The sequence below is a fragment of the Coturnix japonica genome, chromosome 9 (assembly GCF_001577835.2).
Source record: "Coturnix japonica isolate 7356 chromosome 9, Coturnix japonica 2.1, whole genome shotgun sequence".
NCBI lineage: Eukaryota > Metazoa > Chordata > Aves > Galliformes > Phasianidae > Coturnix > Coturnix japonica.
In genome coordinates this window covers 3,845,679-3,864,425 of record NC_029524.1, presented here as the reverse complement: position 1 = coordinate 3,864,425, position 18,747 = coordinate 3,845,679, and the positions used below count along the sequence as shown (strand labels likewise).

The following is an 18,747-nucleotide window of genomic DNA, read 5'->3' as shown; positions in this document are numbered from 1 at the left end:
TGGAATCATTGCCAAAACTTACGCAAAGCTGTGACAAACTGTTAGCAAATTTTAGTTGTGCAACTCCCTGGCTGCACACACAGGACACATCTCCTTCTGTGTGACGTAACTGTAACTAATATTATTATAGTTATAATGATCTAATGAGAGGCAGCGAACTAACAACTATTTAGTAGTGCACATGTGAAGAGGCATCACTTCAAGGCTTTTGCTTCACGTTAGTAAGGAGGCACAAACCCCTATTTCTGCAGCTCACATTATAGGTTTGGCTGCTGCTTGAGAGGGCAGGCTAAGCTGAACCCATCTGGTTTTGAAACCAATCAGTCTCTGAACCCGCTTGACTTAAATGCCACATTTTAGCTCTTTAGCTGCTTACTGGCTGAGACAGCAGAAGCATGGAGAGCTCCCAAATCAATCGCTTCCAATTTCCATTTCCACTCCCTCCAAGAAGGGAAGTTGCTGACAACCCGCCTGTTAAACTTGTTCTCACACATTTCTAGTTTTATTTCCCAAACTTCAGCCCAGTCTCTATCACCTTCCAACCACGGGCAAACTTAGAAACTAACATAAAGAAGCAGTGAGGCTGGCTGAGAGCTGAGGAGTGATGGCGACCCAGTTTGCAAAGCCAGAGCAAGGAGGCAACACACAAGTGTTTTGGTTTTTCATGATCTTCACATAGCCAGTGCTACCTTACACATAAATACATGCTGTTCTCCATAACATTGGGAACCTTCTAGCCCTGATTATAATCCCACTGGTCAAACACACTTGGTAACTAGCACTGAAAAGAAACACTGCAGGACAAAATGCTTCTGGCCACCAGAATGCGTAGAAAAAAAATCCTTCATGCTGTTTAATGCAATGGCAATGCCACCGGGTCACTACAGAGGTAATACTAACATTGCAGGAGATGAGAGACAAGAAGAGCTGCCGTGTTGTCACTGCAGGTTAGTCGCTCCTCTGCCAGGTCTCTTTTGATTTGCAAAGCAAACAGGTACCTGAAAAGTGAGAGTAAGAAGTACAATCTTAACAGGTTGTGAGAACTTAAAAACAGCTAAACGGCGTTTCATATGCATCAACATCCCTGAGTCTTCCTCTTCCCAAAACCAACATAAAACAGAAGACCTGCTATTGCAGGCAGCCAAATAAAACTAAGCACACAAGTAATCCACTTGTACAGTACAACTCATCAGTGTAAATGAACACGGAAAAACAAAGAAGCAGAAGGAAAACCACACTCATCAACAAGCTTGAGCTGTGAAGTAACAGCAGCTGTATTTTTTAGATGGAAAGGAACCAAGGAAGACTTCGACTGAGAGGAGGGAACATTACTGATGCTAGCATCTCATTAGGAAACATAATTTCTGCTAGCACTTATTTAATTCACTCAGTGGTTGCATTTACCAGGACTATGATGTTAGCAGGCTACAAAGACAGCAAGAAATTAAATGTACTTTTCTTAATCACAATATTAGTTCTCCGAAGTATTTCCCAATGAAGCAGCTAAAGGAATATCATTAGTCATAAAGTGCCTGAAGAAAATACAAGGGAAGAAGAGAAACATGGCAAGACTGAAAGTGCAGTGATAAGGACTGACTTTGTAACCCAAGCTAATATTAATATGTTTTCAGGAATACAATGTTGGAAAGGATTTGTGCTTTCCTTTTTACTTTAAAGAAAGTACAGTAAACAGGCAACAGTAAACACATGGCGTCTAGTTATTATAAACCTCTGAACTGGTGATAACTATGAGCAGTAAAGCATGTAAAGAAATGTTCTGTTTATAAATAGACGAGTTTCCTCTATATGCTGCCTCTTTCAATGCTGTGATGGCTGGCAAGCCCTTACCTGCACCATTTTCTGCTTTGAAACATATTTTTTCCCATAGCATTAATCTACCAACATGTGTCTTCTCAAAATGTGACACAACCCAGAAGTGCTGCTTCAATATCTTCACTATAAGACTTGTTTGGAAGTAAATACAACACACTCCTATTTTCACCTTTGTTTCAGTGGGCAGTGCAAACCAAGTTCTTCCAGAAATGCTTTACCTTGTATATTCCTCTTGCAGCTGGCCTGGGTCTGGAGGGAAGAACTTCACAGCTAGACGAAGCATTGTAGTCTTTGGTCCTATAAGAAAAGTTAGGCATGTCACAAGAATTCCTAGTAAACACAGCTCACTAGAGTCTAGACAACCTTCAGCTCACTACAGTGGGCCTATGGGGTATAGATGACGCATGTCAAACAGACAAAGCAAGGTTTCTTTTAAAACTCTATCTGTAATACTCCCAGGGTGTAGAACGTAGTGAAGTAACTTCATGCAACAGAATGTTGTCTCCTTACTGGGAGAACTTTCAGACCATCAGAGCCGTGATGATGATGCATCACACCCCCAGCAACAGGAAGGTATTGCTGTGGGAGTAATTTTGACTGTCTTCTGCACCTGACTGATGTTTAGGGACAATAAACAAAGACAGAACTGCATTTTTTCTTTTATAATACTTCTGCACCACAGCCCATACAAACTTATAGTCCTCACAGATGGCACCCAAATTTTATCTATGTATTGCGTGCCTATTAGGAAGCCAAAAGTCTGAACGTACACTCAGTGACTAAGGAAAGCCCTGTTACAACCAAATGCCATAGATGTGAAACCCATTCCCTGCAACATTGCTTTTCTCAGCAAAAACAAACATGCATAACCATTAACATTTAGATCAATGTATGGAAACACTCTTCTAATTTCAAACCCTTTGTGGTCTGACTAGGGGCATAGTAACTGCAGCATTAAAAATGGGCTCCATGGAGATGTTCCTGAAACATCAAACCTGCACAGACACACACAACTGCTCCTGTTAGCCCACAAACCACAGCACCATATCGGGCTATGGTAAAACTGACTACATTCCTTCTGAAGCTAATCAAGAACAAAATGCACATCGTACAAAGCAAAGTTTTCTATATTCCCAAATAGGTGATTACCTATGATGGATCTGAATGGAAACGTTGATCATCTCCATTGTTTGTTCTTATTTTTAGAAGACCTGTATAAGATTCAGACCTTGGCTAGAAGTAGTGGACACCCTACTGTGGGTGGAGCAGGAGTGGGACCAGGTGGACCCAGAGGCACCTCAAAACTCAGCCCTTCTGTGATTGAAACTTCACAACCGCACTGAAGCTGCAGCCACTCACACAGTGATAGCACACAGTGATAGCACTGTGTGAGTGAGTGTCAACCAGTTCTGAGCTTTGCCTGGCAAACCAGAACACTGGAGAAGGCAATGCAGTTCCTGCAGTCTTTTTGAAAGGCAATCAGCTCTCAGAAAGGATCCCGATTGCAGGTATTACCCCCTCCTTGCTCACAACATCCCTTCCCATTTTAAGACAACACAACTGAGAAAAGCTCACAAGCAGCAAACAGCACGTTTCACAAACTCACCACCAGCTGATCCAACCTATCCAGATATTTATCACAGAGAGAAAAAAAATAATCATACGCTCAGTAATTTTCCATCCCACCCACCACATACTCCATAATAAAAACAACAGGTTTGCATGCCCAAACAGGAGTCATTATCACCACCACCAAATACAATTTTCAGGGAAGCATAACCAGTAAATCAAGTAGTAATTATGCAAGCAGCCCACATAAAGTAAATGCAAATTAAGGAAAACTTCCTTTTTTTAAAACTACTTACTCCGTACTTGTTTAACAACAGGTTTCATTGGTTCCAGCCAAATCTGAAAGGGAAGGGAAAGAAAAATGACAAACTGGCATTCACACCTGAATCCGATGGGAAAACATCAATGGTAAATTCACACTAAGCAGTTCACGCACACGCATTTTGCCCTCGCTGTAGCAATTCCTTTATTTAACTTTAGTAGCTGTCCTTGTTCTGATGAGTGAAGTAGGAGCAGCAACCAGAGACAGCCCTATAAAGGACTCCTGCAGGACTGGAACCTTCAGCAGCCTTTTTAGTGTAACAAATTAGTTGGGGGATTATACGTACCCAGTAGGACTGGATGTTCTGGAACTCAATTCCAAAGTAGTCCGATTCAATTAAATTCAGGTGCTTGTAAACTTCTGTCAGTAACGCCTGGCCGTAATATTTTGACTGAACGGGACAGCAAACAAGAAAAAGATGAATAAATAAAATACGGCATCTTAGGAAACTTTAGGAAAGAATCTCAAAGATTTTTCACATCAGCATTGACACCTTTGTTTCTTTAACATTGTAAATAACCAATATGCAGACATAGCTCAAAACAGACAAGCTTCATAGGATCACAGGGACTGAAGCTGGAAGGGCCCCTGGAGGTCAGCTATTTGTAAGCCATTTGCAGTGCCCTCTGCCACCACATCTGTAATGCAGCCCCCCCATTGCCTTTGTACAGCTGGGTACGATGCCACAAAACCAACACTGTGATAATGTGGGAGAAAAGGGGAAACTTCCACACCCCAAATACAGCAGCACCTCAGCACCTATTGCCACATGGTTGCAGCAGCTGCTGCAAGGACAGTGCTGCTTGTGAAGACACACATCAGAGCATCTAGATTGTACAGACAAGGGTTCAAAGAGTTCTCACACCCCTTGTTAACTGTTCCAGCAATGCACAAAAGGTGCCAGGAAGGAGAGAAAGCATGAACTCATCCCGAATGTACGTGCCGGCAGGATGAGACCTAACAGCCAGTAGCACAGTGCTGGCCTGGCACATACTGGATATTGAGGCTGGATCAGGCCCTGGGCAGCCTGATGGAGCTGTGCGTGTCCCTGCTCACTGCAGGGGAGCTGGACAAGGACTTTTAAAGGTCCCTTCCAACCCTAAGGATTCTATGATTCTATAGCACAGACCCTCACAAACTGCCAGTGGAAATTCACCACCCTCTTTCTCTCTCTCTCTCTCTCCCCATAGGACTGTGAACAAATCATTTCCCCTCTCTGCCTTGTTTTCATTAGCACACATTTGCCAGCAAAACACACCTAGGTATTCACACCACTCAGACCTCATTTATTTGGAAAAGTCAGAGCTCCAGAGCACACCATGGTTTTCCCATTGCAACAGACACGAACAGTTCTGTAACTGACTCTCAGCTCAGAACAGTACATCTTTTTAAAGGGACAGATGCTGTAACACATTAGCAATGTAATAATATGATCAAATGCACAACCTGTGCCTCCATGACTCTATATAAGCTTTGTGCCTCACGATGGTCCACTTGTCTTCATACTCCAGTCCTTAGAAAGGGCGCTCATATCATAGACACATCACAGTGGCAGCTCTTTAATTGGACTGCTGAGGTGCACTCCATTTAAGACGAGGCCAGGAAGAACACGCTCCAGGTAAAGAAAATGAGAAGTTGAGGTGACAGATCTAATAACTGCCTACAGCTGTTTGAAGGGCAGTCACAGTGGTGACTGAGCTAAACTCTTCTTGGAACAGGTGTCACTTACAGCAACAGGTTAAAAAACTCAACCCAAACTGAACTGAATCCCATCGTATATTTCCTAAGCACAAAGCAACTTTTGTGGCCCATTTTAAAAGACTTTTTTCAAATAGAAATTAGTTACGAAGCTTGAGATGGAACACAGCCTTTTATTCTATCCCAAATGTAATGGAAAAACTCCCCTTATAGCTATTTAGTTCCTCAAGCTGCCTGTTATGTTCAAGTTCCTATGCTGCGATACAACCAACCATCCCTTCTGAGCCGCTTCATGCGACTTCAAAGCTCACAAGAATGACAGTGTAGCTCAGACAGCTCCACATCCTTGTTCAGTCTGCATGGAAGCAGCAGAAAGCCAAATCTTCCAAGGAATTACTTAATTACTGTCGCTTTGACGTCAGGGCAAGAAGCTGCATGAATGCCTCTCAGAAAGGGCCCATTTTCAGTATGGGCTCACAACACGGCATACTTTCCATTCCACAGTTCTCAATTACTCTTTATATGCTGCCAGAATGACAACTAATGGTATTACTGAACTACTAAATTATTCCACACAAAATAGAAGCAAACCCCAAACAGTGCACAAAATTCAACATGCAGCTAACAAAAGCTTCCCCCAGCAGCCTTAGCCCTAACTTAACTACAGGCTCTTAAGTCCTCATGAGAAGGCAGGTCAGTGCATCAGAATTTCTTCTAATAAACTTGCACGTTCAGCTCAGAACTCCTTAAAACCATGCAAGCGTGGTACCCTGACAGCAATACTGCAGATGGTGATGGCACTGATCCAACTAACCCAACTCATGGGATGGTTTCATGTACGTATAAATTCACTGCTGCACACGTTCAGTTTCTCCTCCATCTCCTACCAGGATACGGGGATGCCATTAAAGCTGACACAAAGGTCACAGTGATCCCACTTTCATGTCAGTGCTGTGTACTGGTTTGCAAGGGAAGATCCTCCCTTTGCTGCACATGCACTCAGCAAGAGAGCAGAACAAGCGAGGCACACGCAGCATCTATTTTCTGCAGACCACAGTTCAGTACCATCAAAAGCAACCTCCCAAATCTGTCCCTCTAGAACATCTTCACTTTCTACTTCCATGTATTTTAACATTCAAACAACCCCCCTCCAAAAAAACCCACTGTATATATATATATGTATATATATATATATAAAATATATTCCTCTCATTTTCCAGGGCAGACAAACTGCCCTCGCTCAGGCTTTCCAAAACCAAAATACAACTTGGCAGCAGATAGGCTGGAAAAGTTTCAGTCCTAATGCCAAGAGTTGGGATAAACGGAGAGTTATAAACCAGAGGTATAGAATGGAAACTTCTATGCAAGCCAGAGCTGCAGGAACCACTGGCTGCCAGCTGCAGCAAACAGCAGCTGACCTGGGAGTCTGCAACTGTTTTGCAGACCAAACCCCCCAATAAGCAGCATATGCATGGGAGGAAGCAGTCTGTATTTTACACCGCTGCTGGGGCAGAGCACCCAAAGTCTGATGATGACAAATCCACTTAAAGACTCCCTCGTTTAAATGCAATGGGCTTTCCCCCCTCACCCCCCCCTCCATGCACTTCAGTGGCCTTCCCAATGAAAAAGTGACCTCTCCTTTTTTGGCAGATTGAAAACCAGCGATTGATGATTCCATGCAGTAGTTACACTGAACTTGTTATTTCCTTTCTTAACCAGAAATATACAAACAAGTCAGTGGTCGCAGAGCTCTGTTTATCTATATTCCTTCTAAAGTCTGTTAGATCTCTGTCCAAACGTAGCTTGAAATATCAAAAACACTTCAGAAGTTCCCTAATACTAAATATCACACATGTTAGGTATAAACAAAAATGGCATTTATGAATACAGACTATGCACAAACCACATTTATTATAAAGAAGGAAATAATACGAGAATACCATTCATTAAGTAGCAACTTTCACAGCTAAAATGTGGGGATATTAAAGCTCCACATCAAGTTTTTAATCCAGAGGTTGGAAAAGTAAAGATAATCATTCTTCTTTTTTAGTACTTCTGAAGTTTCCTCTATTTTGATTGGAACAAATAACTCGGATGGAATCAGTCCCTACCTCCAAACACAGACACAGAGACCTGCTGAAGGGCTCTCAGCCCACATCTGGGCAGTGCATCTCAGTGCAGAGCTGACTGCACAGGAGCACTGCTGCTATGCACCCACCCCATAGCTAAAATAGCTGCTCCTTCCGATAGCCGGACACTTAGCTACCACAGGCACAAGTTAAACACACAGTTTGCTCTCCATCTTTCTTCTTTAGCATCCCACAGATTGTTTTAAGCACCATTTATCATTGACCTGCAACTATGGCAAACTTAAATTAGCACGCCCTACGTGAAGCATGAAATTATACACATGGAAACAGAAGAGTGAGGCACAGCTCCCATCCCCACACGGGTTCCATCTGTGCCGAGGCAGCAAGGCCCATCACATGTGGTCCTGCTTCCAAGCTCAGGCTCCGTGTGATTTTAGGAGCAAGCTTTCAGCAGTGAGCCTCTGGCTCACTAATTAAGGTTAGCTTTCAAGTATGTGATCACTTAAAAGTTCACAAAGCGCTAAAGCAGCTCACTGCCAACTGAACCAGCTCTACCCAACAAACATGCTCCTCCAGAGCAGCTAGACCTGCTGGGTGCCCCAAAGTAGGAGAACAGTCATTCACTGACATGGGAAAAGATCCCCAAGAGGGAGGGAATTATGTGAACCAAACTGGGAAATGTATATTGCAGCAAGTAGCACGCGGAGACAAAGTGGTCCCAAGTTCCAACAGAGCCCTAGAGCTGGAATATGCAGAGCATCCACCAGGAGATGAGCAAAATTCTCAGTTATTTTCCATACTGGAAGAGAAGAGAGCCCATGTCAGCATGCTCAATTAGGTAAGTTCACTGTGTCAAGCTTTAAACAACTTGGAGGCTGAAACCAAGAAGAGATGAGTGTCTAGTTATAAAAGTGCCCCCTTTTGTCTGGACCAGGATGCCCTCCTCCAAAATAAGCCGTGTGCCACATCAAGAAACCAGGGCTCCTAACAGAACATCTCAGCAACCATTTGGCTCACACAGGCTGTAGAACAGTTTAACCCAGGCTGAGACACTACATGATGCCACTCCATGGCGTGTAAACTATATGTACTCCAGGAAATTGCATGGTGTCATTTCACACCTATTTATACACACATACACATGTTAAAGACAGAGTGTGTTATTTTAAATACAATTCCTTGCCTCCCTTTGTTCACAGATTATAAACCACAAGCCTTTGTCCAGCAATTACACTTAAATGTCAGAACTACCAGCCAAGCTGGCATCAACAAGGCCGGACGTGGGCTTTCACCAGGAGGCACAAAGGCACTACACGTTTCATTTGGCATTTCTATGTTCATCCCAAGCCCAGCCATGAACACACACCACACACTCAAGGCACCAGCAACTGAGGTTTAGCTCTGGCCATGCTAATACCCACACCCCACAAGGCTCACAAGGACCCAACAGAGCTGACAGCCCCATGCTATTCATAAATACAGCAGCTTGCTATAGACTACACAGGCAAGGTTACTTTCCCATAATACTCCCCATGCATCTCGAATGAAGAGGATCAACCTCAGGGAAAATTATACACTTGTTTTATGTGTAAACTTCCACACCGAGTGCCAAAAAAAGACTGGCACATAGCTGTGAGAAGCCTACCTGAGGGAAGTATGTTAAAACATTAAGGAAATAAGAGAGTCATAAAAGATCCCCCACACAAATCGGGCCTTTTATTTCATAGGGAAGATCAGAAGTATCTTTTTATAAGCTTTCGTGCCTAATTCAGCCTTTCTCTATCTCACGTAACCTATTAGCTGTCCTGACATCACTCCCCGCTGTACTTTGGACACAGCTTTGATACCACAGCACAGTTAATAAATACCAGTAGGCCGGATGAGTTAAGGCTGGAGCTCTGCTGGTTTTCCCACTTCCAGCAGCCTTCCCTATGTCTTCAGCTTTGGGCTGGCTCCCCCAGCCTGCCAGGGAAGCAGACAAATAGGCCCAACTCTGCTAAACCAGGCTGATTTCAGATACACAGGACAGCTCTAACGAGGAGTTTCCATAAAGCAGGTTTTCTTGTTTTGTTATCGTTTAAGCTAATGAACATTTTACCACTTCCATTTTGCATTAAGGCTCCAGCAAGGGCTGAGCATGAGCATTCTGCCAGAGGAGGCAGAAGAAAAGCAGCCCAGAGAGCAGGGAAGTCAAGCATGTAAACCCAGACCTTGGGACTGGGAAAGTACACCTGCACACCAGCATCTCTCAGCTGCCAAGTACCTGCTTGGCTTTCTGAACCCCTTCTGGAACCTTCACCTCTCACAGCTTGATGTAAGCAGGCGCTAATAGTTCAAATTCTTCATCCTACATTCATCCATCTCAAGTCTGGGTAGAAACAGCTTCTGATATTAACAGAACAAGACATCAGGTGCGTCCCTAAACTTGCAACACAAACCCCCAACATCACAGTCCTTAAAACCCAAAACCTCTCACACTAGGTGTCACCATCCCAGCACAGCTTTTGAAATGTTCATTTTATATCATCACCTTCTTACACAAACAGGCACATTGAAGCCCTTGCCAACAGTGCGTCCTGTTACAAGGAGAAACAGATGGCACAAAGGCATGCTTTTGCAACCCTGTTTATTGAAATGAATGTTCCCAAGGTTGTGCTATCACAAACTCCTCGCTCAATGCCAAGTCCCTTTTCCAGGAGGTACCAACTGAAAGCTTCTCAGACCTGCCTCTGTATCTCTATGGCCGGTGCTGCATTTTCCTCACATGTTCCTAATGCTTTAAATAAAACACATGAAATTAGATTGAGTGTCAGCTACTTTGGAAGATATTTGAAAGGAATTCAATACAGGGGTTGAACCAATCCACATACATGAGAGTATTAAGCCATGCATGGGTTCACCTTACTTGATCTCTTCCAGACAGAACAATTCCAAGCAGGAAGCTCTCAGCATGCTCCCACTATGTTAAAGGAAGCTTAAGAAGAGGTCAGCTTCACTGTGTTAAGCTGAGCAATACAGCTCTCCTGCATTTATCATTACCTTTATATTACAGTTGTGTTTCATGGACTGTGCAAGTAATAAATTGTTCCTGTAATACAAAGAAAGTGTGTATCTCCCCTTAGAAGAAGCCTGCCTATGAAAGCTATGGCTTTACCTTTCCCCACCCAATACCACACTGCTCCATAGCATCAGAACAGTCAGGTCCCCAAACACAAAATAACAGGTTTATAAAGCCCACGGCAGAACCAGACAGCCCCAAAGTTGCAAAGCTTCAATTACTTTTATTTAAAACCCTACAATAACTCCAAACGTTACGCGGTGAATTACTAACTTCTGCTGCTGAGGTCAGACAAAAATAAGCCCTAAGGCTGCTGATTTGCCATATTTAGGATGGCCAAAGCGGAGCAATGACAAACATCTGGTGTGATTCTTTCTGGAATTTCGACTATTTCTTCCCAGTTGGAGAAGCAGAGCACAGAGTTTACTAAGACAGCGCCTCGATTCTTTCGGTACAGAGCTTAATAGGATTCAAGCAGCCTGTCCTCCCTCCTCCCACATATTTAAGCTGTTAATACTTCTGCAGCAGAGGGGAAAAGCCTTCATGGAACAAAGAGCTGAGCATGCAGGGAGCAGACACGGGGAAGCCTGTGCCACATCAGGACAGGTAGGGTACATGGGAAAGGAAACACAGCTACAGAGCAAGGAAAGCTGCTGCTGTAGCACAACACCAAGTGTTTCTCACTGCCAAATTCTGAAGTAGGAAAAGAGATGCACAGCAAGAAGAAAAATGCTAAGTTCTACTCCAAAACTATTTGGTCAACTTTAAGTATTACAGCCTCAGCCAGTGGCTCAGAATGCTCACATGGAGCACTGAGCACAACTCCCATGAGGAAGCAGCATTTCCTATGTAACAACACACTTAATTCCACATCATAGCAGCAATTCCATTCAATGCCCTGCAAGCCAATGCACAGAAGAAGCTGAGCCAGAGTGAGCAGACAGCAAAAGTCCCCATATAAATGCATTACCTCAGAGGAAACAGGTGAAAGAAATGGGAATTGTGATCTCTGTAACCTACACCAGCTATTTCACTCACCTGGATATTAGGACAGCATCAGACCTGTCTGCCATCAATATCTCCCAGCAATGCCATGGAAGCAGACCCACTGCTCCCTCTAATGCAGATGTATGTGCTGTGCTCAGACAGACCAAACAGACACAGATGTAATACCTTCCACGTGCAGCTCTACTGCAGCCGAATGCAAAAGCATTCAATAGCTATAAAAACACAGCTTCCTCCACCTGCAAATACCTGCAGCACTGCAGCTCACGTTGCTGCTTTTCAGGATCCTCACCAGCTAAGAGGACAAAATGAACCCAGCTCACACTGATCCACTTACAAGGGCCTGCCTGACTTTTATGCTGATCCAAGGCCTCCAAGAAAAAGGGAAAGCTGGCAGAGCTTCTATTGTAAGACCCCACTTACTTTGAAGTAAATTGAGTTTTTCAGCCATTTATCCCATAGTTTGCAAAAGCACCCATTGGGGCAGATCTAGCTTAGAGAGAAGGAGATAGGTGTCCCTTGGTACAGCACATGGAAGATCTGAGTGAAATAGGCTGCATAAACAGGAGAAAAGATTATAAAAATGAAGTGAGTTTGGAAGCAAAAACAGAAAATCTACAGCTTAAGCTGAAATTCATATGAAAGCATTTAAGTATTTCTCCAAGTCCTTGCATTCAGGGGACAGCCCTCAGAAAGAAGTTCTGCCTCAGTGTGCTTTAAACACCAGCTCCCTTAAATAGACTAAAGTAACTCACAATTAACAACTTACAATGCAGAGCAGAGACACTGGATCTTAGACAGAAGACAGCGGATTCCAGCTATACTGAACCTTTAACTCACTGTTCTAGATTACAACATAACATGAAGGAAAGCCTCCCTTTCCCATTTATACCCCATATTCTATCAGTCGTGCCATTTTGTCAGTCCCCTTTTTGCTCTCTGGTGAGTTAAAAAAGAAAACTTGGTTGAGCTACCAAAGGAAGGTATCCACCAGCATCTGCCACAACACAGGCAGGTATTTTAAATGGGTGCTGGATAAAGGAGAGAATAAGAAGTCCATAAGGATTAGACCATTATGGCAGCAATTTATCTGCTTCAATGTAAACTGCTGTGTGGATCATTTTAGGCTGCCTTCTAAGAGACACAAAATATTAAGCTCCTACTTCAGCTTCCTCACAGCTCTGCAGAGAAAGAGCTCCTCTGCAGAAGACAACTACTGTACCAATAAGCATCTTCTGAGGACAAAGCTCTTCTCTGTAATCCTTAAAGGCAGCAGAGAGAGCATCTTCTGCCATGATATGCATCTCCCTTTGATGGCACAATCAAAAGAAAGGCTTTTATATTTATTCTTCAGTTCTGCTCCTCTTTAAGACTTCACCACCTCCATTAACTTCAGAGTTTTAAAAAAAACAGATGATAAAAACCATGAATGGTTCTCTCTAGTCTATGTAAGCAAGGTCCATGTTTAACCAGTAAGACAGCACGACTTCCTTGGGAGCACCACATCATTTTCAGATTAACTGCCCACACTTGAGACACTTGTGCCTCCTTGGGAGGCTCAGACAAGCTGCAAAGCACATTCCACCTTTACACACTGTGCCCCAATGATACTGATCTTCAGGAAGAGTGACAAGGAGCAAAAACTCTCTAGCATCAACGAGTCCACTTGAGGATACAAGATTATAAATGAAAAGTAGCCATTAAAGAAGCCTTTCTGCTCTCCCAGCTGCCAAAGCCATGGAGATGTGTGTGGCTCAGGAAGGCAAGAAGTTTGGCCTAGGCCATTTGGTGCTCCCCCAAAGCAAATAACAGTTAAGATTTCTTGTGAAAGTATGTGCTTCTATTTCAATAAACGTCTGGTAAAACCACAAACATCTGTTAGACTACAAGATTTTAAAAAGCAAGAGGTCCTACTCATTTAGCTACTCGTAAGCAGGTAAAATCCCTGCAGGAATCTTTTGTCTCATATTGCCTTAAAATGTCCCAGCTCTGTTTTGCAGCACATCCCATCAGCTTTACAGCTAAGTGTACCTGAAATCAGGTTCAAACTTCTCTTACCTCAATGTCAAGTACTTCCACCGTGTTGTCCAACATCTTTATCTTGACCTGCAGGTCCCTCTCATGTGTTTTGGCAGGCGATGATGCCATGGCTGTAGAGAGATTCTGCCCCGGCTCCAAAGTGCTCACCCCGCTATTCTTCTGGACGCCCAAACGAGAGCCAGGAGTCTGCAGGACCCTGTACGTTCCCTCTATCTCTCCCATTTCTCAACACCAAGCAAAGTCCAAACGAAACCTAGAACAGAGAATTACAGCATCCCACGTGAAAACACCATCAACACGTAGCCCTTATTGAACGCTCTTCATCCCATCATCAAAACAAGGGCTAAATGTGAAATACTAGTCAAAAAACCCAGCTGCTGAGGAGAAGGGCAACCATTCCACAGGACAGTTAACAAACAGGACATTCAGACTTCTGCCCTCCCCACTCCTTAAGCGCTGACATCTTAATTTCCGCCCAATTAATTTTTCTGCTGATTTTGCTCCCTAAACCAGGTCACCACAACCAGCAACCACTGCTGACGGCACAAGAAAAGCCACCAGGAACAGCCAAGGGGAGCGTAAGGCTCCTCCTGCAGCGGTACCAAACCGCCCCACTGGCTCTGCTACAAAGTCAGGACGCACCCCGAGATAACAGGAGCAATTAACTTTCTTCATCCCTTAAAGTGATGACTCATATAAAACTGTAACCATTTCAACCAATGCTGGCTGCTCAGAGCTGTCATAATGCAGATTTCTGTGGCAGATAACTGGATCTTACTAGCAAGCCTGCACTGTACACTGGCTAAATCAATGGGCAGAAATCTCGGTTACAGAGCTCTACTGCAGCTCAAGCAGGACAACCTCTACAGCATCCTTGTTTTCATGGTGTGGCAGCAGTTGTTGCAAGCAGAACAGATGTTTAATTTGACGCAGAGGGGAAAAAAACAACACAACAAAAGCCCTCAGAGCTGTTGTTTGTGTTCCCAACGCAGTTTAGAGGCCCAAACATTTGGTGCCATGTGCTATGCGAGGACAGGAACACAGAGGAGGGGAGCAAGATGCTCAGCAGCTTCCAGGCCTGCAGCCTGCTCCAAGGGAACAGCAGATGGGGGCAGCTGGTGTGTTCTGGACCTTGTACAGCCCTACCTGGACAAACTTACCTGAGTATCACACCTATCCCTGCTAAGGGCCTGGGCTGGCTCTGTCTTTCAGAGACCACCCCAGCAGCACAGCTGGAAACCACCACGGGGAGGCAGCCCCAGCCCTTCTGCTGATGACGTTCACAACCAGAAAGCATGAGAAGGATGAGCTCAACATGAAAAGTATGCACGTACTGCCCATTGGCTGACCTACCAGTTCCAGTTATGATAAGTTAGAAGGAAGTTTCTTTCTCAGGCTGTTTTATTTCACCATACTCTCCTGATTGTGCGGCCACTCATCCACTGCCAAGGCCTAAAACCTTTAGATCACCAGATTGGAAACCAACACGGCAGCAGAAATCTGCAGACATTTGCACAGGTAACACCTCTACCAACACAAAGAGAAACCAGAGCTGGCTGCCACAGCATCACTTTGATACAGAATCCCCTACAACTTGAAAGCACAGAAAGATTTTGCTACTGTTATCCAGCCCAAGTTACTCAGAATTAATTATACACGTCACCATTAGGTTATTTAGCAGCGAACCACTCTGTAAACACATTCTTCCTGCTCTAAGTTAACAGCCACTACAAGGGACAGGCATTGCTGGGGGTGCTTAACAATTACAACCTTCCAGCTGCCTTCAACTCAGCTGCAGCCAGATGGTACGCGGAGGTATGGAACACAGGCGGCCAAACTAAAGATCAACCAGGAGATCCTGGGTTTTTACTGGCTTTGGTGATAAGGCAGGAGAGAGCAAAGCCATGACAAACAAGCTGCAAGTGGCAAAGTCCTTCCTCACAGGTGTTAAGAGCAAAAGTGAATGCCAGCGGGCTGCCTCACATCTTGCTGATAGCACATTGCTAACAACGTTTACCACTGCACTGAAGCAGTCCCCAGCAAGCATCTATGCAGAAATCTAGGGCCTAACCAGAATTCCTGCTTTACGTGGGCAGCAAACTAACTGCATATGACATTCATTAACAAGAAATGCTGGCTCACAAAGCATTCCAGTTAAAGGAACTGTCTGAAGGAAAGAATCGAGGCTGAGACAAACTGGAAGCACTGGGAAGAAGGAGGCTGTATTAGTGAGAGTAGCTCCGGCCCCAGCAAGCCAAGGCATTTACCTCTTCATCAATGCAAACCCAAATGCCTTTACCACAGAATCACATCTCCCTTACGCTCACTCAGCCCATGCTTCTTTGCCTCGGGTGCTCACCCTGATCATCATCTCCTTATAAACAGACACCAGACATCAAAAAGAAGCAAGATGGTGCTTTTCAGCTAGCAGTAAAGCTGGAAAGGAAGCTCCAGGCAGCCCTGCGAGCACAGCATCTTCTGGTCACTGACAGTCAGTGCAGCGCTCCATCCCCAGCCTGCACGCAGAAGCAGCAGGGTACCTCATGCTCCCACACATAGAGGGCTATGGGAGCCCTGCGAGGATCCTTGCAGACAGCTCTGCAAACAAGCTCCAGCTCCCCATGTACAAGCCTGCAGGTGTTACTGCTGCCACTGCTACGCGGTGCCACCGCATCGGCACCGGCTGATGCACCAGAAATCCAACAAAAGCACTGAAAAGAGCAGACGGCCACGAGCCCTGAGCTGCACCAGGACTGCTGGTGTGTGTGCTGGTGTGTGTGTGTGTGTGTGCGTGCCTGTCCCTGCAGCCCACGCTCCATCTCCCTGTGGTGCAGACCACGAGCAGCCCGGCACGGCAGCCGCCGTCCCACTGAGCCGCACACACACAGCACAGGGCACACACACACACACACACACACACACACACACACAGGCCGTCTGGGTGCATTCGCCGCCGCATACACCCAAACCCCACATTCCTTCCACAAATCCTGCCCCGTTGCCCCATCGAAGCTCCATTACGACAAAGCGGCCGTAGCCAGCAGCGGGAGGACGCGGATCAGGAGCAGCCGGCACGCGGACACCGCCGACCCGGCCCCGGACTCACGCACCGGCCGGAACTCGCGGTTCCCGGGCGGGCTCCCTGCGTTCCCCCGGCGGCTGCAGCCCGCACCCGAGGCCGCGGCCCAGCTCCAGGCGTTGTGCTCAGGCCGCTCGTCCCGCCCGGCTCCAGCAGCGCCGCCCTGCACTACGTTCTGCCCCGCTCCCGTCCCGCTCGGTGCGGCCCGCTCTGCTCGCTCGGTCCCGCTCCTCACCTCGCGGTGCCGCCCGCCGTCCCGCCGCACCGCAGCCGCCGCCGCGTCCCCGGCCCCGCCGAGCCCGCCCCACCCCGCCCAGCCATTGGGCGGCCCGCCCGGGGCCGGGCCCTGAGCAGCCCCGCGGCCTCGGCTCTGCGGCCGGGCACGGCCAACAAAAAGGGCTCTGTGTGCCACGGCAGCTCCGTGTGCAGGAAGAAAGCGGCCGGGGAAGCGAGGCCTCCAGCCGTGCCCACTCCGGGCTCCGGAATGCCGCCCAGGACGGCAGCCATCAGCCCCAGCCCGTCAGCCCCAGCTCTGCGCTTCGTGCCGCTCCTCCAGCCCGCAGGAAGCGCTTTACCCTTGAACCGGGGGCTCCGCACAGCTGCCCCTCGTGCCTGCCCCCAACACAGAACCGCTGCGGATCACATTCACATGCGTACAGGGCAGCAGCCACGTGCTGGGCGGGACCGGCACTAACACGAGGGACAGCCGTGACCCTGAAGACATCAGAACCTCTTCCCAAGGCAGCACAGCCCACCCCAAAGCAGTCATTACAGGCTGAAGTTGCTCCAACAGACCCCTGTTTTCCCAGCTGAAGCAGCAAGCAGAGCATCACTCCCCAAAAGGGGCCACCATCAACTCATCGCCCCACTCTGCCTCATCAGAGCCTGTTTTTCTAGATAAGAAGTAGGAAAAAGGAGAGAAACGCAGTGGTTTCTCCAGGGAAGGGGAGGTGGCCAATAACACGACATGCAAAGAGCCGCCCTGTATGTGAGAACTTGGCCTTTTCACAACCATTTGAAAAGCAAAGCAGCAGATGACTTTTACATTAACATTACATTAACAAAGCACACAAATCGTGTAGAACAGCCCTTTCATCCCGGAGCAGCTCCACCGCTCTCACCCACAGCCAGAAGGAGCTCACAAATGCAATGGGTAAATCCTGATGAGCGACATTCTCCTTTAAAAAGGGAAAGTAACAGGGTTTTAAAGAGTGCGTTGTTATCCACTTTCCTTAAACTGACATGGAGCCAATCAACCTCCTTCATGGAGAGAGGAGTATGGAGAGCTGCAGGAATATACATTTTAGATAACTGCATCCATTATAATAATGGCAGTTCCAGTAAATGGAAGGCTTTCCTTAACCAAAATGGATGCTCCAATACCTTGCTTTGCCTGCTGTTTGCATTGTGCTCCCATGGAGCAGCCAGCTTGATTTGCATTCTTTACAGCAGAGACGCTTCAAAGTCATTTCAGAACTTAAAGAAAAGGAGGGATTGAAAAGAACACCAAAGATTTCCTTGTGCATAAAAAACAACGTAGCTCTTGGAAAATGGAGAACAAATCTGATGTGATCCCTTTAAATGCTTTTTAACTGGCTGCTGGAACTCACTAAACTTGCCTGAGACATGGTGGTGATGAATGGACTCGAGGCCTGAGAGAGGAAATGGATGCTATTATCATGAGTCAGCAATACATGCTTCACAGCTGTCTGCATAGAAAACAGAAACACAAAGACTCGTGAGTTTTCTTAACCTCTATAAAGGCAAACTTCCTGATCAAGCAGGCAGTCCATTGGAATCATTTAAATGACAAGGAAGCTAAGAGAGGAATAACTTCATTACGAGAGTCAGCTGCTGATATTGGAAGGATGCAACACAAGGACTAAGTAAAAGAGATACAAGACAGATTGAAAACAATATTGATCTTTTCATGGCACCTTTTTCAGTTACATGTTATAAGTTCTGTTTCTTAGAAGCTGATAAAACAACTTCAGTTTTGTCTCCCTTTCTATACACACAGCAGAAGATAAGGTTGAGCTTGGACACAAAACAA

At 45.8% G+C, this 18,747-nt stretch overlaps 1 protein-coding gene across 8 annotated transcripts in view; it reads right to left on the bottom strand.

Moving 5' to 3' along the window:
- Positions 1 to 16,980, bottom strand: part of FARP2 (FERM, ARH/RhoGEF and pleckstrin domain protein 2) — a 47,082-nt gene extending 30,102 nt beyond the window's left edge. For 7 of the 8 annotated variants that reach the window (XR_001557071.2, XR_001557072.2, XM_015871067.2 and 4 more), the window contains exons 1-6: positions 16,930 to 16,980; positions 13,634 to 13,868; positions 4,011 to 4,115; positions 3,699 to 3,741; positions 2,052 to 2,130; positions 901 to 998 (exon numbers count right to left, since the gene is read on the bottom strand). Coding sequence is in view for 6 of the 8 variants with exons in the window: in XM_015871067.2 (XP_015726553.1) it covers positions 901 to 998; positions 2,052 to 2,130; positions 3,699 to 3,741; positions 4,011 to 4,115; positions 13,634 to 13,837 (529 nt within the window). In the remaining 2 variants the exon portion in view is untranslated. Of the gene's footprint in view, positions 1 to 900; positions 999 to 2,051; positions 2,131 to 3,698; positions 3,742 to 4,010; positions 4,116 to 13,633; positions 13,869 to 16,725; positions 16,879 to 16,929 lie in introns of those variants that run through there. The other variant, XM_015871069.2, reaches the window with a different exon arrangement.
- Positions 16,981 to 18,747: the final 1,767 nt, after the last annotated feature.